This window comes from Martes martes, assembly GCF_963455335.1.
Source record: "Martes martes genome assembly, chromosome: X".
NCBI lineage: Eukaryota > Metazoa > Chordata > Mammalia > Carnivora > Mustelidae > Martes > Martes martes.
In genome coordinates, this window is record NC_137897.1 from 118,752,907 (window position 1) to 118,775,121 (window position 22,215).

The window sequence follows — 22,215 nt, forward strand, 5'->3', positions numbered from 1 at the left end:
TTTTTCTAATGTGAAATTATCTTAGTATTTATAGAATTAGCTCCAATTTTTAAATATTCTCTTGGTTTGGGTTTGAAAATTTTACTTTGGATTTTGCATCTGGATCATAAGTAAAATTGGCTTATAAAATTTTCCCTTTTGTTGCTTCCTTTATCTGGTTTGGTATAAAGAATATACTAGGATTATAAAATGAGTTGGGTGAGTGACTTCTATGTTTTCTCAAATAATTTGCATGAAATATGGTATACATATTATTTAAACATTTAGAAGTGTCAGTCTGTGAATGCCTTAGGACTCTTTTATTTAGATTAGGTTAGGTTTTGACCCTGAGGTGATGTGTGAGTCTCATTATACAGTTCAAAGCAGAGGACTTTGGTGATTTTAGGACCATTTTTTATATGCCCAGGATTTCTGTGATAACAGCAATAAATGCATATTTTTTCTATTGTGGTGTGGTATTGTGTATAGATATGAAGCTTTTAACCCACGTCTGTCTTTGTTTCATTAAGTGTTCTTCAAGTTAGTGGAAGTTAAAGGAATTTTAAGGTCTTGTAGTTAGACCTACAGATACTTTGGGATTAAGTTGTCTAACTTCACAGTGTTTTTGTAACTTTTTCAAATGTATTCATTTGTAGTGCTACTGTGACTAACATTCATTGGGGATCAGACAACAAAACAAGTCTTCAACATCTACATAACTTATGAGAGAGTTATTGGTACTTAATGAAATTCTATCTTTAAAAGAAGTAGGCATTCCTTAAGGGAAAGGTGCTATGCAATTGAGAATTTTGATTAGTTTTATTGCTTTATTGTGATTCATCATAGACTGATTTCTTAGTAAAATATTGTTCTACTTTGATTTCAGAATTCTTTGTTACATCGCTGAATAATGGATGAAGCTGAGAGAGAAAAAAAGAAGAGGTATGAATTCATAACTATCTGATATTTCTGTCAAAGCCCTCTCCCCTGTCTTTTGTTTCTGTTTCACATCTTGTAAAATCCTGCTTCCTTTGGGAAGCCTGACTCAGGGAAATTTGGTCTCTCCAGTGGGTTTTCGATAACTCCTAGTTCCAACTCTGTTATAAAACTTAGTGCATTAGCTTTGTGCAGTGGCAGTATCGTAGCCAATGAGGTTTATCCGAGGCGCGATTATTGCTAATTGAAAACTTGGTGCATTGACTATGTACATGACAGCCTCCCTCATAAAACTGTGTCTTCCATGACTTACACAGTGGCTGCCTGGAGCTGACACTAAATAAGTGCTTTACACTCCCTGATAGGGTTAGAAGCCTGTTTTGGGGCCATGGTTTGCCTAGAGCTTAAATTCATGTATGTTTGAAAAAATAAATTACCTTATTTTTCTAGTTCTAGCATCTAAAGTAAATTCCTGAGTGGGAAGCAATCAGAGAGGGAGAGAAACTATGAGAAGCCCTTAACTCTGGGAAACAAACTGAGGGTTGCTGAAGGGGAGGTGGGTGGGGGGGATGGAGTAACTGGCTGATGGGCCTTAAGGAGCACATATGATATGATGCTCACCAGGTGTTATATGCAACTGATGGATTATTGAACTCTACATCTGAAACTAGTGATGTACTATATGTTGGTTATTAAATCTAAATTTAAAAAAGATGTTAGTTAAAAAAATAAATTCCATTGCACTGATCGAAAAGTTTTTGTCCAAATTTTTTAGTATGATCTGTTTTTCAAAGGTTAAAAAAGAAAAAAAGCTCTCAATTAGCATTTTATTGCTCGGCCTTTTCTCTCAGATGAAGCAATGGCTTTGCAAGAGCCTCTTGAGTAATTATATATAATTTAGAAAGAATTTTCTTTAATCAGAAGTACTCTTGTAAAAGCAGGTAAGAATATATGGTGGAACAAAGATCCACCATTTAATTCAAGTTCATCTGGATTTAATTTATTTTATATAATTCTTAGGTTACTGTGCTAGACACTGTGCTGGGTTTTGCAATGGAAGACACTGAAACAGATGTGGTCCCTACCCTTGAGGACCTCATAGTCTAAGGGAGATGAGATTGGCTTTCATTTCCTCATTTTTTTTTCATTGCCTCATTTTAATATTGACAGTTATTTTTGTCCTGTGATAGATCAAGGGTCTGGGTTTTTGCTCAAAGTTTGACATTACCAACTCCCTTTCTCTCGTCTTATTTCTTCTCCATCCATTGTTTCATCATCTGAATTTCTAGACCTACCCTTACTGTTAACAACACTGATTGTTTTTGTCACTTAGGGATGTACCTGATGTAACTGAAAATAAAAAGGAGGACCGGTTCAATGTCTTCTTTACAGAACTGCGTGCCATGCTTCAGACTCATGGTTACCCTGTAAAAGGAGACAGATCTAAAACATCACAGGGGACTACTGCTGCTTCACAGGAGAAGGAAGGTTTGATCTGGGCACCCCAACCCATCCTTATAGCTTTTTGATTAGCCTTATGGAAAATTGGTTGTGGGTGGGACAGCTGGGTCTCTCTCTTTACTTCAAACATCTTTGGGAAGGATTAATGAATAGAGGATTTCCTGAAGCACCTCCTAATGCACAAACAGTTTCTCTCTGTTCAAAGTTTGTTTATAGTCAATACTGAAAATATTGCTAAGGTTCATGTAAAAGTGGAACAAGGAAATGAGAATTAATAGAATAATACTGGGTAGGGAGCCTGGGTGGCTCAGTTGGTTAAGCAACTGCCTTTGACTCAGGTCGTGATCCTGGAACCCAGGGATCAAGTCCTGTACTGGGCTACCTGCTCAGCAGGAAGTCTGCTTCTCCCTCTGACCTTCCCCCTTCTCTTGCTCTCTCTCTTTCATTCTCTTTCAAATAAATAAATAAAATCTTAAAAAAGAAGAATACTAGGCAATAATAATGCAGATTTCTTTATCCTAGGCGCTTGAGGCATATGGTAAATGTCACAAAGAGAAACATGTCCCTGAGGGTGTAAAATAGTACCTATAATACTTAAGTAGGCTTAATTCAAAACATCTGAATAGGTTATACCCATATGCATATAATCATGCTGTAAAAGTCTGGTACTTAAAAAAATGATACTTCTATTACTCTGTTTCTGTGGCCTCTTCACAGCACAACTTTTTGAAAGGAATGTAAAGACCCTGTCCCCACATCCTCATCCCTCATTCCGCTTCACTGAGGTCACACTGTTCGTTGCTCCAGTATGTCAAGTAGTTGGCATTTTTCTAAGTGGAACATGAGATAGTTTAAAGCAGCAGAGTAGTATGTGTTTTGTCAGGAATAACAGTGACCTCCACATCGCTGAATTATTTGGTCCTTAACTCTCCACATCTTTCTTGGCCTTTTAAAAACATTGGATGGGTGACCACTCCTTTCTTCTTGAAGTATTTTTCTCTTGGATTCCAGAATAACATACTCACCTGGTTTCTCTCTTAGCTCATTGGCTGCTCCTTTGCTTTTTTTCCCCTATTTTATTTTTTTTAAAGATTTTATTTATTTTTTTGACAGAGTGAGAGGGAGGGAGAGCACAAGCAGGGGTAGTGGCAGGCAGAGGTAGAGGGAGAAACAGGCTCTCTGCTGAGCAGGGAGCCTGATGAGGGACTGGATTCCAGGACCCTGGGATCATGATCTGAGCCCAAGGCAAATGCTTAACTGACGGAGCCACCCATAGTGTGCCCCCATAGTGATCTTTTAAAAAACATGTCATTCTAAAGGCACCTGGGTGGCTCAGTTGGTTGAGTGTCTGACTCTTGATTTTGGCTCAGATCATGATCTCAGAGTTGTGAGATCCAGCTCTGCACTAGGTATGGAGCCTGCTTAAGGTTCTCTCTCTCTCTTTCCCTACGCCCCTCCCCCCAAAACACATATCACTCTCCTGCTTAAAAGTATCTCATATTCCACTTAGAATAATGCTAACTCATTAACATATAACCTACATGATCTGGCCCTGCCTGTCTTTCAGATTTCATTTCCTACTACTCTATCCCTTGGTCACCCTATCGTAGCCACTCTGGCCTCTTGTTTGTAGATTAAACAGGCCAAATTATTTTCTGCTTTGCTTTGTACTTACTGCTTCCTCTGCTCAAGATGCTTTGCTCCCAGGTTTTCCTGTGACTGTCTTCCTGTCATCCTTGTCCATGTGTTCATTACCTACCTACGCCCTCCATTCTGTAAGATACAAAAGGATAGTCACATTTCTTGTCTTGTTCATACTATAAACTGAGTCTCTAGAACAAAATAGCATATACATAGTTGGAGCTCAGTAAATGTTAGTTAAATAATGGGGCACCTGTCTTGTGCAGCTGGTTAAGCATCCATCTTCTGGTTTTGGCTCAGATTGTAGATCTCAGGGTCATGAGATCAAGCCCTGTGTCAGGCTCCGTGCTCAGTGCAGTGTTTGCTCCCTCTCCCTCTGCCCCTCCATTTGTGTTCTCTCTCTCTCTCTCTCTCTCAAATAAATCTTTCAAAAAATTAGTTACATAAATGAATGAATGAGATTTAGTTTAATAAGAATTACCAAGTCCCTATTATGAGTTAAGTATTATGCTAGATACTGGGGTTTTAGTGAAGAATTGGATATGGTCCCCATCCTATAAGCCAAACAAGAATAAATTTGTGGATAATAGTAATATAAAAAGCTCTTTATGGTTGATTGATAAAATACATTGGTCTTATTTTCTTGGAAATATGTAGACTCTCTTTAGTCTTATCTATTTCTTTGGAAGGAGTGTAGGAGATGAAAATCACTAGGTAGAGTTGAAAGTCAGTGGGGAAATGACTTCAGCAATCAGCTGTAGGGGAGTGTCATGGGTTGTTTCCTGAGCTCGAGGAGCTGTAGCCAGAATTGAGTTTCCAGGCTGGAACAGTGGTCAGAAACACTGACCTTGAAGCATTTGTGCAGTTGGTGTGGTTTATTTTTATATTCTGTCGTTTCCCAGGCAGTTACACACCCGCTTTTCATTCCTTCTTTAGTGAGGGTTCTGAAGCTTTTCTGCTCATGCTTGGCTTCCTTCTTATCCAAATCTACTGATAGGAAAGGATCTGAGACCTATACCCACTGAGAAAACAAGCTCTGCTCTCGGAATTATCCTTGTCAGGGGACAGAACATTTTTTAAAGAGATCAAAGTTGTATGCCATGGGTCTCTGTTCTGTGAGGAGCAGAAACTAAGTTATTGACATGCATTAGAATAACTGGAGATTGGAGGGCTGCGTCAGGGAAATCCCTGTGTTAGTGCAGTTAGTGGAGTAGGTGGGATTAGAGGAGGTAGTGCTGGGAGATGTTGATAGCAAAGGTTCTGAGTGAGCACAGCAGCAGAAACAGTGCTCATTGGGAAAACCAGAAGAACTTGAAGAATGAAGAAAGATGGACAAGAGATAGAACTTTGTTAACAACTTTGAAGAGATATGAGATAGGGCTTAAAGATATTCTGGTTAGGTATCTTGATGTGCTTAGAGCCCTTGACACAGTGTGTACTTTCTCTGACATATTATGATTACTGGTTTTGGTGTAATGCAGAAGACGTAAAGAAGTCGAGAAAAGGAAAGAACTACAGGTTGAATATCAAAGTTTTTGGAGAGGTGTGTACAGTGGAAATTGAGTTGGATGATCCTCAAGGTCTTTCTCAGTTTGAAACACTTCTCTGTTTATGATCATTTATAAGCAATTAGTTAGTCCACATCAGCTCCTTCATTAGCACTCAACATTTTCTCTTGAGAGTCTTTTCTATAAAATTAATTATAACTTTGAAAAATCTAATACCCATAGCTAATCATTTTAATGTGACAGTTTTCTATCCTTTCTTTGTTTTTCTAAAAAGGCAAAGTCAATCCAGAAACCTCCAGAGAGCAATCTAATTGGATTCCATCATTTCATAGCTATGAAGACTTCAAGTGTAAGACACTGCAAGTAAGAGGGGATTTGTTCTTGGATTACCTCATATGCTAGAATACGTTCAATAGAAAATAAAGAACAGTGTTTTTCACAGTGTGGCTAAGAGACCATCCATATCAGGATTACCCGGGGAGCTTGGTAAAATTCCAGATTCCTGGGACCCACCTTAAATTGTTTGAGTCAGAATCTCAATTCTGGTAGGGCTAGGAGCCTGCATTTCTAGCAGGCTCTCCAGATGCTGCTTATGCCAACTGATTTTTGAAAAACTCATCTTGAGTGACAACAAATACGAATAAGTCTTTGTTAGGGGAAAATTAAGTAATATCTGGTAGATCCCTCAACATAGATTGTTAGCCTCTAAAAAACACCTTCAAGTCTTACCTTTTCCCCTCCAGGACCTGATGTGTTTATGGTTTCCATCTCCAAGGAAACTGGTTAGCTTCACTGAGTTCAAAAGCCACAAACTAAAGCCTGAATGACCATGGTCTTTTGAGACAGACAGATATGGTTATGAATCATGTCTTTGTCATTTACTTGCTCTGTATCCTTGAGAGAGTTATTGCCTCTGAGCCTTGATCTCTTTCTCTGTAAAATGGGTATTAAAAATTTTCTTTCGCTGGGTTGTGAGAATAAAGTGGATAGGTGTAATATGTCTAGGGACTTCCTCACTCCCTTCTCCATGTCATTCAGTTTCCTGTATTTTCCATCCCTGTCTCTCTCTCTGTTTTGGTCTGAGTCATTTCTCCAGCTGTTTTCTTTCCAGCTATGTTCTAGCATAGTGAATTTTTATTTTTGATGATAATATTGTTTCTAGGCATTTTGTTTATTTTTCACATCTGCCTGGTCAGTTTTGAGTCTTTTGTTCCTTCATCATATTTTCAAATTTGTTGTTTATTTAAGCCATTTAAGCAAATTTATTTTATATTCTATCTTCAATAATTCCATTATCTACTGTTCTTGAATCTGATTCTGCATTTTATTATTTGTACTGCCCCTTGTTCATGATGTTTCATTTCTTCCTCTGTTATTAATATCTTATTATAAACTCATGTTATTTGGAACTTTATCCACAAGAATTATTTGAGCCCTGGTTTTAGAGTGATTCTCTAGAGATGATTTCAGTTTCTTTTTACTAGATGTCTGGGGTCAGGAACACCTTAAACTGAATAATACGCTTGGGCTGTGCAAGTCCACACAGGTAGTTTGTGAATTCCAGCTCCAAATCTCTGTGAGTGTGGGTTTCTGTTTAGCAATTCTCAGAAGAGTTTTAGTTTTCCCTCTCTATCCAGAGCCGAAACTGAGGCATACATGTGCATTCACTGTCTTTCTTTGATGGATAAGATCTCAGCCTGCTGAGGGTGTTACGCTTTGGGAAGCTTGGTTTTATGCAGAAGTCTCTGATTTCACTTCCCACCTTGTGTAGCCTGGGTTTGCTTTCTCTCACCCAAACTCTATGCCATCAGTGTTGTGCAGATATTTCCAAGGCAAATACAGGCTCCAGTATCTCCCTACCTTTTAAATCCCATGTTGTAGTCATTTCTGTTACCAGATTGTTTGTTTTACTTTACAATAAGCTTGGTCTCTTTTTGAAATATAAATTTTTATATACTTTATTCATCATGTATGTGTTCTCTACCAGAAGGCATTTGTTTGGATATCAAATCCATTATATAGCAGGAAAATAATGGCAATATCCATATTTATAAGTAGATGACTAAACTATTCACAAATAAAAAAATGCCCTGCAAAATATTCTTAGCATTTTTGAAATTAATTCTGAATTAAATGTGAACAACCTACATACGGAAATGAATCTTCATAGCTTGTGTTGGAGAGTTTTGTGTTAATTGAGTATACATTAAAATTTGTTTGTCTAAGTGACACATCATTTGATAAACATCTCATGCTTAAGGTTAAGTAGATTCTGTGTAGGAGGCAGAATAATGGAATTTTAATTAAGTCTGTGCCTGCTTTATTGATATTTAAGGACCACAATACATTTTCAGTGTGCTATTGTAATTATTTATGCATTTTGAAATAAAACTATCATCTTATTATTGTTCCACTATTTAATTACATTATTATTCTCTCTTCATTAGTCATTAGATGGCTTTATGATAATACTGAGCACAGATGGAGTGATAATTTTTGTCGCTGAAAACATCACTTGTCTCCTTGGCCATTTACCAGTAAGTTTTTCCAGTTTGGGAGAAAGGATCATTCTGGTTTATTATTTAGAGGTTCATTATTTGTTTTCAGGAGCATACAAGTCATCAGAGATGTTCTCTCAGTGCTGTCAAAACGTGCAACTGTTTTATTGTCATCTTCATTGGTTTCAGTTTTAAATCCATAATAAGAAATTCTAATATGCGGTAATTCAATACTGTGTGTGTGTGTGTGTGTGTGTGTGTGTGTGTGTGTGTGGTTTCTAAACTGCCCTGAAGGTAATCTCCAAAGAAGAATGTGCTTTTTGAAATGGCAGTCTCCTCAGAATCAGTGGATAGCTGCCAAGGTGACTGCTTTGCAAGGCAGCCCTCACTGTGATGGATGTGTTTAATTCTGTACTTTTCTTTAAAGTCCACTATATACTGATTAAACAATGAATGTCATGATTTGTTCATGCTGGCTCATGGCATCTATTCCCAGATATGATTTGCTTTTTTTCTCTATATTGAAGAACAAATTACAATCTTATTTTAAAAAAATATAGAAGTGATGACATAGTTTAGCTGGAGACATCTACCCATGAGTTGTAGTCATGGTTTATGGTGTCCAAAAAGGTCACTTGGTCATTATACCCCTCCAGGAAAGCTTTCTCTCTCTTCATAGGACCATTGAGTTAGAATAGTGATTTACAAAAAAATTTTCTGGACCTTCAGGCTGCACATCTAACAAATATGCCACTTAAATATGAAACTACTACATTCTTTCCTATTCCATTAATGTATATGTGTGAAGAGAAGATATCTACAATACATCCTCCTCCACTCCTGAAATCTCTGTCATCTGGCTAGTTTTGTCAGTCATACTTGGATTGTTGCTTTCATTGTATATTCCTCATTCCACAGAGATGTCTAAAGAACTTGACAAACCTTGACCCAGAGATCTATATAGTACTTGAGTTTGAAACACGTAAATTAATAGTTTTGTTACATTATTCTTTAGTTAAGTTAGAAGTGGAGGATTAGAAGTTTATTCAACCAGTTACGCTATTCCAGCCAGCGTGTTCTGTGGTGTGGCTAGAAGCATAGACGTTTGTTTTGTTTCTACTCTTTTCTCTTTATTTACAGATAGTATGATACATATCTTTAGTTCTCATTCTTTTTCCTTTTTTTTAGAAAACATTTTACATTTTCAAATTCAGCTTATATTTGTAGGATGCCAAAAGAGCTGAATAAAATACAAATGCTAGAGATTTTCATTGAATTGGACTTATAGAAGAAGGATGGTCTTATTAAATCTATATTAAAAGAAAGAATGTATGAGTATGATATATGACAGGTTAAGTTTTGTTATAGTGAAGACCAGAAAGCTTCCCAAATTCTCGTATTAGATATTACTTAAGCCAAATTGGTCATTGAGTGAGACTGGTAAATTTTTCCTATTAAATGAGGGTTTTTCACAGTGATGGTCTTAGTTGTATTATCCTTGTTTCTTCATGTAGTTTGGTTCAAAGTTTCCACTCAAGAGAATCTTTTACCTTTCAGCATTTTAGGTAATACACACACAGGGGCTCACCCTAAGGTAGAGGAGTCTGGGATATGGGGTGGAATGACTAATCTTAAACCATGGAGTTGATTACCTGAAATGGGTATACTTAAAAATAAAGCTATGACTATTAGGTCTGTGCATAAACATTAAATGAGAATGCAGTTATATAGCCTTGCTGAAAAAGACTAGCTGAGGCATAATTTCACACCTTCCCTCATTAAATCCTAAGTCTTCTTAATTTGTAACAACACACAATCTTTTTCTAGGCTTTGATTAAAAATTTCATTTTTGGGGGCGCCTGGGTGGCTCAGTGGGTTCAGCCTCTGCCTTCGGCTCAGGTCATGATCTCAGGGTCCTGGGATCGAGCCCCGCATCGGGCTCTCTGCTCGGCAGGGAGCCTGCTTCCCCCTCTCTCTCTGCCTGCCTCTCCGCCTCCTTGTGACCTCTCTCTGCCAAATAAATAAAATCCTTTAAAAAAATTTCATTTTTTAAGTCACTCATCTTATATTAATATAGAGACAAAACCATTTCTAGAGTATCTTCCTGGCTCTAGGAATCTACAGTTTCATTAAATATCAAGATACCTCTGTCTCTTGGGCAACTCTAAACTGATAGCATAGTGGCTGGAAAGAACTTTGCCTTTGAAGTCAGATAATCTGGAGATTAAAATTTGGCTCAGTCACTCACTAGCTACATGGACTTTAGTTTCTCATCTGTAAATGTGGAAAGAAATACTACCTACAGAGTGACTGGAGGTGGGCTATTACAAATGTGGGGTTAGTAAAGACCTGCCTTATCAGGTGACGTTTGAACAGAAACCTGAATGCAGTAGTGAGTCACGCAGATAACCGGAGCAAGTATGTTCCAGGCAGAAGCAAAAGCAAGTCAGGAAGCACTAAAGCACAAATGTGCTTGATGTAGAAAAGTACAGTAGAGGGGCCATTGTGACTGGAGCACCGTGAGCAAAAGGAAAAATACTAGGAGGTGATGAGAACAGAGCAGTAACAAAGGTCCCTTGTTTAGGGTCATTGTAATGACTGTGCCTTTTCCTCTGAGATGGGAGAAAGCTATTGTGGGGGTTGGAGCAGATGAGGGAAATTATCTGAAAGTTTTGGGGCATCACTCTGGCTCTTATGTTAAGAATAGGTAATGGGTTGTTTGTATTGTTTCTTAAATCCCACTTATGAGCAAAGGAAAAAAAAAGAGAGAGAGACAAAGCAAGAAACAGACACTTAACTAAAGAGAACAAACTGATGGTTACCAGAGGGGAGGTGGGGGTAGGTGGGTGAAACGGGTGATGGGAATTAAAGAGTGCTCTTGTTGTCAGGAGCACAGGTGTTGTATGGAAGTGGTGAATCACTATATTGTACACCTGAAACTAGTATGACCCTGTATGTTAACTCTACTGGAACTAAAAAAAAAAAAAAAAAAAGAGTAGGCTATGGGAGCAGGCATAAAAGGTAGAGAGTCCATTTGGAAAGCTATTACAATAGTCCGGGCAATTAGATGGTTGGATGTTGAAGTCATCAGTGTTTTGGGGGTAAAATAAGTTTTGCTGATGGATTAGATGGGGGTGTGACAAAAAGATGTGAAGAGTCCAAGGTATGGCATTGTAACACACACAATTATGACCAAATGATGGCTTATTAGCATCATCATGGTATTAAATTTATATCTGAAATCTGCCATCGTATTTTTCCAATTATTAATTTTCCTTGACAGTGTTTTCCTTTGGAAAAACTTGCAGTCACTTGTAGTACTAGTACTTCCAAGCAGCCTGCCCTCCTACTCACCTTACTTCATCACTCCCCCCCAAAAAAAAATTAAAACTGGGAATTTACATGTAGTTGTTCTTTTACAATTTTTAAACAAATGAAACTTTTCAAACACAGATTTCCTCATGGAAAGAGTTTCTCAGCATTGAGTTTTTAAGAAACTTTATCAGGTTCTGAATATAGGTATATGGTTAGTTCATGATAATTGTGATGAGTTTTGCTCTGTTCTCCCTGCAGAGCTTACAGTATAGTAGAGAATTATCAGTGATGAGTCTTGTTTGATTCAAAATGCAATCTGAATTTCGTGCAGAGGCTCTTCTCCTTCCCTGTGCCCTATGCAGTTGAACAGTTTTCTAATGCCTGTTTAATGTGAATGTCTCTGCCAACAAAAAGATATTTCTTGCCTGGATTTTCAGTAAATGTCATGAAGTGGAGTAAATTCTTTTCCTTTTTTTTTACATGATTGAGGCTCACCATACTAATATTCATGGGACAACTAATGGGTATTTGTACACTTGGCTTTTGAGAAACTTCCTTAACTTTTCACTGGTATTTATCCTTGCCTTGATCTTTCTACCTTGTGTAGTAAGAAGAGCAAATGCCAAAGATTTACAAAAATAACATAGTGTTGATAATGTTTTCAGATTTCTGCCCTTTAACTATGGAGCAGGACCACTGCAATGATTGTTACATTCACTTTTTTAGTTGGTGGTCAGTAATAGGGCGTTAATTGTCACTATCACATTCCTTAAAGAATGTGGTTAATTAATAAGAAACTAATTGCCAGTATTTCCATCCAAGGGAATGTACACTATCAAAAGACTGCTCACTTTGAATTCTTTTATGTGACTGTGCTGTCCTTTATTCTACTAACGAAAGAACTGGTGAGCCATGGCACTTTGTACCTCTTATTATGGTCTTATTGTATAGTTAGCATCATCGTTTTGTGTCTGTCTCATCTGTCTTACTGAACTGTGTATTCATTAAAATTAGAATTCATGTCAGGGTCATCATTTTTAACCCATGTAAGTACTCAGTAAAAAAAGAAATTGATAACTTACTTCCTTTAGAATGTTCACAGGGTAGAAACTGGCCCAGTAGCAAGTCAGCTGCTCCTGATACCAACTGGACTTGAGGCAGCTATGGTGTAGTGGAGGAACAATGGATATAGAATTAGTTGGGCGGACTTGGGTATGAATATTATCTCTGAACTTCTGACCTCTCATTAATTGGACAAGCCTTAATTTCCTCTTAAACAAAATAGAGGATAATTCTTCTTCTCACAGGGCATTATGTGAGCTAGTTTGTGTGAATATACCTAGCACAGAGCAGTTGTTAATCATGTGTTAGACAAACGAATGAATGAGTGGTCTCCACTGACCAGAGGTAACTTGATTTGGTTCCTAAAATTTATTTTATAACTAAACCAATGAAGGAATTTTTACTGAAAAAGTTAGATTTAATGAAAAATATCTCTATTTCTTCTGGGAAGTAAATTTCTTATTGGGTGACTTTCATTGTCAAAATTTATTGCCTATTAATTTCATAATGTTTTGTTTGCTAAATTAAGGTAATGTTTCTGCCCTGAATTGATCCATACTTTTTCTTGATTGAGATAGGATCCATCTGCTAATTTGAGCATTGGCTAACTCATAGGCTGGCTTCTACAAATGGGCCATAAAAACATATTTCTGAATTTTGACCGTATATTATTAATATTAATCAGTTAAAAATTATTTGAATTTGTGGTTCATCACCCAAAACCATTATTCAGCTACAAAGAATACTTTGTTTTTTATTTTATTCCTATCACATTAAAAACTCATTACTTAACTTAATGCCTAATATTCAATTTATCCACGTGTCACCGTGTTTCAGCTACATGGTACAGCATTATTCATTCATTTAACCAATATTTATTGAGTGCTCATGTGTGTCAAGCTATGCTCTAGGTGTTGAGGATGTAACAGTGAATAAGACAGCCAGGGTCTCTGTTCTAATGCAATTTACATTTTACTGAGGGAGACATAATAAACACAAAAACATACACTATAATGTCAGGTAGGATGAGTATGCTATAAAAAAAAAAACAGGAAGAGAATGTCAGGAAATTGGTGCCATTTAAAATACTTTTGAGTAGAGAGTTGAAGTAAGGGAGAACGTCATTATAAATATTTGGGAAAAAATGTTTCACATTGACATAGAGCAAGTTTAAGGGCTCCTATTTGGAATATTTGGAAATGAACAAGTACTTTGGCTTTTACTTTGAATAACTTGGGTAGCTGGTGGAAAATGTTAAGTAGAAGAATAACTTGACCTGACTTACGTTTTAAATGAAATGCTGTAGCTGCTCTGTGAAGAACAGAGTGGGAGCTGGGGTGTGGCAAAAATAGATGTAGGGAGACCAGTTAAGTCTGTTTGTGGTAATCCAATCTAGAGATAATGGCTTAGCCCATGTGGTGAAAAGTGGACGGATTCTGCCTGTATTTTGACTGTATTACCAACAGTTTGCTGATGGACTGGGTTTGGAGTTTAAGAGGAAATAGGCAAGTCAAAGACAAACATGTGGGTAAATGGTGGTGCCTTTTACTGAAATGCAGAAGACTGAGGGAGGATCATGTTTTGTGGGGGGAAAGATACAGGTATGGTGTTTTGGATATCTTAAAATTGAAATCCTGTTAGACATCTAAGATATCTAGAAGAGTTTAGAGAGAAGTCTGGACCAGAGGTGGGAAGATAGGTGGTACATAATGAGCTAGAACAGGAAGAGCCCACCCAGGGAGGCAGTACAATGAAAGAGGTCCAGTGACATGGCTCTAGGCACTCCGATGCCAAGTAGTCAGAGAAATCTCCATCAAAGAAAACTGTGAAGGTGTAACCTTTGAAGCAGAAGGATATCCATATTTATATGGTATCCTGGAAGCCAAGTAAATGAAGTGTTTCAAGAAGAAGGAGGGATTTGTTGTATCAAATGCTGTGATGTCAGGCAAGATGAGAGTTGAGAATTGACCATTGGATTTGGCAGTGTGGAGCTCACTGGTGACCTTGACAAAGTTGGAGTGGTTAGGTAAAAATAGTGATTAATGTGGTTTCAAGGGAGAGTGAGAGCTGAAGAAATGAGAGGCAGCAAATATAGTTTCTTTCAAAGATTTTTGTTCTGAAGTAGACCAGAGAAGTGCTGGGGGAGAGAGTGTAAAGTCAAAGAAGGTTTTGGATTTTGGAAATTTTGTGTTGTTTTTGTTTTTAAGATGACTGATATTATAGCATCTCTGATAAAACATTTACATGCTATGGGAAAGACCTGGTAGAGAGGGAAAGCTTGACACTGTGGGGAACAAGGGGAAATTTATGGAATGATGTCCTTGACTAGTTGAGAAAGGATGAGGGGCAGTGCACTAGTCTTCATTGGAAGCTTAGTCATTGGAATAGGAGAAAAAGTAGTTTTCTAGCCACAGGAACAGAAAGGTTGGTAGATCTGATAGCAGGAAGATACTGATGTTTCTTCTACCCTTTGCTTTTAATTACAATAAGAAATGAGATCCCCAGCTGAATATGAGGAGGATGGGGGAGGGTTGGAGGTTTAAGAAGGAGGAAAAGGCAAGTCATGGTCACAATGAAGAGTAGACAATTTCCAGACAGATCTGAGTGCCCATTTAAAATAACATACAGTCGTGGGGAACCTGGTGCTAAACCATTCGTAGATGACCTGCTTCTGGGTCGGGGTTTCGTACGTAGCAGAGCAGCTCCCTCCCTCTCTGTGATCTATTGAAAGTCAGCCCTCGACACAAGGGTTTGTAAAAAAAAAACAAACAAAAAAAACCCCCCAAAAAACCCCAAAAAACTCAAACTTGCTTTGGTGAAGTTATAAGGTAGATGAAAAGTTGAAATGAACCAGAGTTGGGGTTTTCCCAGGCAGATATATCAGAAAGAAAGAGAACATGGAAGTGATTATAATGATCCACCAAGGATTCTGAGCTGGGTAAGGAGGGATGTGACAATTTGCAAGAGATAGTGTCCAGTGAAAATGTGATGGGAATGGACTGGACTGGGGGTCTCAGTGTGTGGAATAATTGTTGAAGATGTGGGGTATTTACATGAGTACACTGGAAAGGTAGGAGGTAATGGTCATGGAATGGGATAATGTGAACTGAGACAAGTAGAGGTATAATAGGTATGATGGTAAGATATAATAGGTAAGATGGCTGAAAGGGAGCAGATGATAAGCTTACTGGAGGTAAGGAGGTAGAGGAAGTGACCAGTAGTAGCACATATAACAAAATGTATTTTCTCTCTTTCTCAAGAATGAGATCATAGGTAAAAAGTTATTAAGTCTTCTGCCTGATCATGAGAAAAATGAAGTCTACCGAAAGATTGCTCTCAAACTTCCTTTGTCAAACTCAGGTACAGATTGTTTTTTCTCAGTTATAAGTCCTTAGATTTTAAGAGACAAGTAACAGTCACTCAGAGGAGTAATAAAAATGAAAACGTTAGGGCCAATATAGCTGCTGATTATATATTAACTTAATATAATTTCACAAATTATATTTTCAGTATTAAAAAATTTCTCCTCCATTAAATCTTGCTCTTTATCATGAACCCTGATTATTTCAGCTTTTGTATAATTGCATTAGTGTTATATAAATAATGTTCTAGCTGGTATTCCACTCTACGGATACAGCATAGGTAGTTATGCAAGTGCTAATGTTCCTGGAAAGAAAATAATATTTTTGTAAAATCTGTTCTAAGTAAGATAATAGTCCTATGAAATAATCCTGCCAAATATGGTAATGTACAATAGTAAACATGTTTTGTATTTGTTTTTTTTTCTTAGTGGGAAAACATATTGATTTTTGCTGTCATTTAAAGAGAGGAAATGTTGAACATGATAGCAGACCTACTTATGAATATGTGAAACTCATCCTAACAGTACAAGATATTTTAAATGGTAAGCAGTTAAGTTTTTAATCTGATCTAAATGAAGTTAATGGGTTACCTAGCCCATCATTGCTAACATAAACACCCTTCTACTGTTGATTCTTTCACATTCTCTGATATTCCTATGAGCACAGGTTTTAGTTATAGATAATCAGACTTTTAAAAAAAGAAGCCCATGATTTAAAAAAAAAAAGGCAGAGTAGACAATAACAGTGCAGACATTAATGGATTACCTAGAAAAGGACCAAAGGAAAGCTCTGATAAAAAGAAAGAGTAAGGTGATTATTCCAAAGGATCTCATTGTTTTAAAAATGGACCTGATAATATGAAGCACCTTGCTTGTAACGGTCTCTGATCTTTATTTCTGAGACCAGAATTTGGGATAGATAGCTTAGATATTTACCTGACACTAATCAGAAAATACACGATATTATATTTAAAATATGTTTAGTTATATTTAATGATTCATTCCTCAGTTCCTTGTTCATTAAAGTAACTTTCATTTTTGCTATTGTGGTTATGAATAGAAAGTTTGTGCCAGAAGACACTGCTACTATATCAGTACCCCAAAATCCTTGGGCCTTTAGTGTTATTGTCCAGGCTCTTTGAATCTGAGCAGAGTGCAATGTTACTGTGAAACAGTGCAGTGAGACTGTGCAGTGAAAGGAAAGGGGGTTTTTGGAGATGATGAGGACTGGAAACATAAAGACAGTATTATTACTGTCCAGTACAATGGAGCAGCTTACTTATGAGAGTTGTAATTACTGTCTTATTGCTCTGAGGAAAGTAGAAAAGAGAGGGAAATAGGGGAAACTCTTCTGTAAATGGAATACTTTTTAACAGAAATATCTAATGTATGTTATAAAATTCTAATCCTTGTTGAATTCTTTATATTCTTAAAAAGTATATTACATATTCAATTAAAAAGTATATTACATATTCAATTCATAGTGAAATTTACAAGGTAGGGCCACATGGTACCATGGTGGACTGAGCTAATAAGAATGACTCTTTCCTTCTGTAAAAACAGGGAAACAGTTCTTAAAACATAACCAAAGAAGTTTGATGCATAGCCAAGCTTAAAGAAAGGGAAGTTCATGGGTGCCAGAAATTACAGGATAAAGTACAAGACTCTCATGGTAACAGGAGGCCTAGGTGGTGGCCTAGGTGGGCTGTAAATCATATGTGGGCTCCATTGGCTGGGGTCTACAGTTCTAATAGTCATTCAAGGACCAACACATAAAACCTAGAGACTTCGAATGATCAGAAAATTGTGTCCACGGGCCTAGAGGAAGAAAAAGTTTGCCATCTTCCTCAGAATTTGAATGGAAAAAAATGTGTCATTTATAAGAAATCAAAACCCAAATCTGTGTTGCATGGATATGGGATGTAAATTTACAAGTTTTAAAGTTTCAGGAACTATAAGTGAAGAAATGAATATAAATACCGATTTTGGGTCACTAAAACATCTAGGGCTTGAACCAGAGGTAAACGGCCCAACAAATATGTAAAAAGATGCTTAAATTCACTAGTAAGTAAAGAATGAAAAATTTAAAAACCAGTGAGATAGCACTGTATACCCGTCAGAATGACAGCAATCAGGAAGTGTGAATAATAAGCAAATATTGGTGAGGAGGTAAGAATTAAAATACTAATACAGCATAAAGAAAAATGTAAACTCATGGTACATTCCTGAAACACAGGGTGAACTTAAATTGTTAATTATCCAATGACTCAGCAATCCCCATCACTAGGCGGAAATATACCAGAGGCGAACTTGCAGAGATCTGTGTCTAGTGGGACGTGTACAATGAATGTTATGTAGTTGTTTGTGGTAAGGAGGGAGTTGGAGATAGCCTAGTTATGCATCATTAGGGAAATAGACAAGTAAAATGTGGGAGATATAAAATATGGACAATTTTGAAAACAATGACCTGTAGATACAGATACCTGTAGATACTACAACATGGTTAAATCTTAAAACCATATTGTTTTGAAACCATATTGAAAACCATATTGAAAAATGTAAGAAACTGAATGAGCTAAATTTCTTTTGGAGACTACAACATCCATCCACAGAATAAGAACACAAGGCTGAATATCACCCTGAGGTCAACAACAGTTGTTTCTCAGTAGTGACTTCATGTTTTGGTGGAGACATGGGTGAGGAGGGTAGCTGGTACAGAAGGATGGCAGGAAAAATCTGAGGCTCAGAATTCTGAAAATTGTCAGTTGGCTGGCACATGGCCCACTGATGTGGCAGATGTTCATCTTGTGTAGCCAGCCTGCCTTTCCATTTGATTGTCACATGTGTGTCTCTGTCTCCCTTAGAACCTTTGATACTCTTCAGCAGCTTCTTCCCCAGCCATGCCTATGCTGAGTCATCTCCTACATATCTTCCTCTGGAGGATCGGTTTTATGTGGTGGGGTCCATCTTTCTCTTCAGGGCTCAGACCCTACGGGTGAGTATGTTGTGTGTGTGCCTTCCCTACTGTGGCCTTGTGGGCTTCCTTTGAAAGGCCATATCCCCTTTGGTCCCTCAGCTACTGGACAGTGTTGCTGAGGAAACCCATGTGTGCAGGGGGTTGTGTTAAGTAAGATATGTGATTGAGGAAATATCAGCTTCTGAGTTTCAGAAGGTGAGCGTGTCAGTGGAGATCTCAACACACCCAAAAGAGATGCATAATCAGTCATTTACAAGTGGTTTTGCTGTGATATGAAAGAGTTATACAGGGACTGAGGGGTGGGACATATGAAGAAAAACCATTTTAGGAGGTGGACAAAGGAAGGTTTCTGTCACAAGGTGAGTTTTGAGGTAGCTGTCCCCAACGCCCACCGCCATTACTCACTTAGTGTTGTGCTAATATAGCACTCCCAGATTCTGTCTCTAAAAACAAAAATCAGTCTTTAGAATTCATTGGATAGATTCAAGTTCAATGAATTTATTCACTAAGTAACATATTAAGTAAGAACCTACGATGTGTCATGTGCTATGCTAGGTCAGGGAGTAATATTAGGGGAAATAGATAATAGGCAATTAATATTGATAAGTGCCACGGGGATGATAAAACAGTCATATGCTAAGGACTGGGAATAGGGAATTTGGACACAGTGGACATTGAAGGTCTTTCTCTGACGACCTGTCTTGTGAACTGAGACCCACAATGATGTTGTTGACCCAGCAAAGAAAGGAAGGTAATCCAAGTATAGGGTTCAGCAGTCGTAAAAGTACTGAGGTGCTAACTAGCTTGGAGGGTTCCAAGGAAAAAATACCATTATGTGACTAGAAGAAGGTGAAAGAGGGAAGGAGTAATAGAAAATAAGGTATAAGAGGTAGTCAGAGGCCAGGTTATGGAGAACTTTGAGAACCATGATCATGAGTTTGAGTTTTACTCAAGTGCAGTGGAAAGCAGGATGACGTGATCTAATTTCATCGCTTTTGTTTTTAAAAGATTAGGCTGGCTGCTGGGTGGGAAATGGAATCTGGGGGAACAAGAGCCTAGGCAAGAGGGGTGCCATAAGGGGATATGGGGCTTGGGCTAGGATTGGAGTGATGAGGATTAGGGTTAGAAGTTATACAGATTAGAAGTATACAGATTTGGGTTATCACTGGCAGACGGGGCATGAAGTCCTTGCTGATGTGATGAAAATGGGTGGGAGAAGAGAGAAAAATGACTCCTAGCTTTTATGTCTAAGCAGCTCAGTGAATGGAAGTGCCACTAACTGACTTGAGCAATTCAGGGACACTATGGATTGGATAGGGCAATGTGGGAGTGTAGGGTGCAAATCAAGAGCCATGTTAACATTATGATGAACTGTGACGTACAGCACGTCCAACTGCCTTGCGAGGGAGGCCTCTGGATCCAGGCCAGCTGCAGAACCTCATCCAAGCCGCTTACGTCTTGTAGCTTCAGTTTCTTTTTCTATAAATGGTGAGACTAGAACCTTCTTTTAGGGTTGTCTTGAAGAGTGAATAAAATGGCACCTTATGCATGGTAAGCACTTGGGAAAGAGGTTGCAGAGAGGAAAAGTAAATAATCATCATTATCATCATTATTGTGATCATCAGGATCGAGAGAGGGCAAAACACCTGCTTTACTTTTCCTCTCTGGTTTAGAATGCCAACTTTAGCTGACCACATTTCGGAAACCCGTTAAGGACCCCTTAACATTGAGTTGTATAGCAGTGATGTATATCATCATTTTTCCAGATTTAAGACCGTGAGAAAAGTGGCAGAGAGAAAAAGCAATTGAAGGAAATTGCTTGTTCTGATTGCCCCAGTCATTCTGCATCTCTGGCGGCTTTCTGGGATTTTAGCTCTCATATCTGCCACAGAGAAGCAGGCATCCCACTTTGGGGGTCACCTCCAAATCTACTTCCTCCTCTGAGAAAAAAATCTCATTTGGCACACTTCCCTCACCCTCGTCCCCCCCATGAAACAAGGATCCTTATTTGTGATCTATTGTATTTTCCTCTGGGTTTCTAGGACATTTGTTCCATATTGGTGGTCACTTTGGAGAACAAATCTTGTGAGAACAGAGGAGTTTTTGAAGGAAGACTTTTCACAGTGTGATTGTGCAGTGCAGTGGATAGAGCAGTGAACTGAGGACAACTGTGAGATGGATCTACTTTGATCTTGAATCTGTGCATCTCAGGCCAGATCATTACATCTCTGTAATCCTCAGTGTTCACATCTGTAAAATCAAGTGCCTTTCTCACATTGCTATGCAGATTAGCTGTGGTACTGGTTATGAGATTGCTTCCAAATTCACTACATGCTATACCAACGTGGTGGTATTTTGACTATATAAGTACATTTTAAGTATCTAAAATGCTAGTTTTTCTGCAGGAACTTTTCACTGTAAAGAAAGCGGAGGAAGAGGTTCTGCTGATACAAGACTCTGATGAGGAACCTGTATCTCCAGAGCGCAGGTGAGTAAGTGAGGGAGACCTCGGGTACACTTTCATTAAACAAAACTGAAATGAGAGAAATAGTATCTACAAATATTTTCCCATTAAAATGAAAAAACAAACAATTGAATCCAGAAGCGCAATCTACTACGCTGAATTCCTTTGTCCAGCTAATATAAATATTACTTCTCCAGGTGAATGTAAATACAGATGATTGGCTTCTTTTTTTTTTTTTTTTTGAGTATAATTCGCTTTTTGGCTTCTTATTTTTTTAAAAAGACAATAAAGCATGCTTAACTGACACAGATATTTACTGACTTTCAAATTAAGACAATACATTTAAAAGTGGTACTTGATTACTTCTTTTCCTCGAAATACTTTTAAATGGTGGAACAGCAGGTTCACGTTATGGCAACTGCTATTAGGTGTCTTTTTTTGGTGAATATAATCTGTTTCTTTTTTTTTAAAAAGATTTTATTTATTTATTTGACAGAGATCACAAGTAGGCAGAGAGGCAGGCACAGAGAGAGGAGGGGGAAGCAGGCTCCCCACCGAGCAGAGAGCCCGATGCGGGGCTCCATCCCAGGACCCTGAGACCATGACATGAGCTGAAGGCAGAGGCTTAACCCACTGAGCCACCCAGGCGCCCCTATAATCTGTTTCTTAACATTTGTTAACCGAATTTCAGAGAATGGAGGCAGTATTCCACGATTTTGAATGAGAAAAATAAAAACGCATTCCTAATCCACAGGAAAATGCCAGTTGAGCAGGTACCACTAAAACCCCTTTTTATAACTATTTAACTATTCACCAGGGATTTCTACAAAATAGAAATTGTTTGTGATACTATCTAGTTATTTAATACTTGATAAATTCGTTAGTAGGTATGTCTGTATGCAGAAAACCATAATACTAGACACTGTCCTGTGTTGGGAGTGGATTACATTTTCCTTCTGCATCACAGTGTATATGTATATGTAAATAAATGGGAAAATAATATATTAAAGATG

At 37.8% G+C, this 22,215-nt stretch overlaps 1 protein-coding gene across 1 annotated transcript in view; it reads left to right on the top strand.

Moving 5' to 3' along the window:
* Window positions 1–889: 889 nt before the first annotated feature.
* The window catches only part of PASD1 (PAS domain containing repressor 1), a gene marked incomplete at both ends in the record, with an annotated part of 53,297 nt that continues 31,971 nt past the window's right edge, over window positions 890–22,215 (top strand). Inside the window, 8 exons of the mRNA XM_080795591.1 lie at window positions 890–921; window positions 2,249–2,403; window positions 5,800–5,888; window positions 7,973–8,062; window positions 15,661–15,760; window positions 16,191–16,304; window positions 18,626–18,756; window positions 21,144–21,226. Of these exons, the coding sequence (XP_080651717.1) occupies window positions 890–921; window positions 2,249–2,403; window positions 5,800–5,888; window positions 7,973–8,062; window positions 15,661–15,760; window positions 16,191–16,304; window positions 18,626–18,756; window positions 21,144–21,226 (794 nt within the window). The remainder of the gene's footprint in view (window positions 922–2,248; window positions 2,404–5,799; window positions 5,889–7,972; window positions 8,063–15,660; window positions 15,761–16,190; window positions 16,305–18,625; window positions 18,757–21,143; window positions 21,227–22,215) is intronic.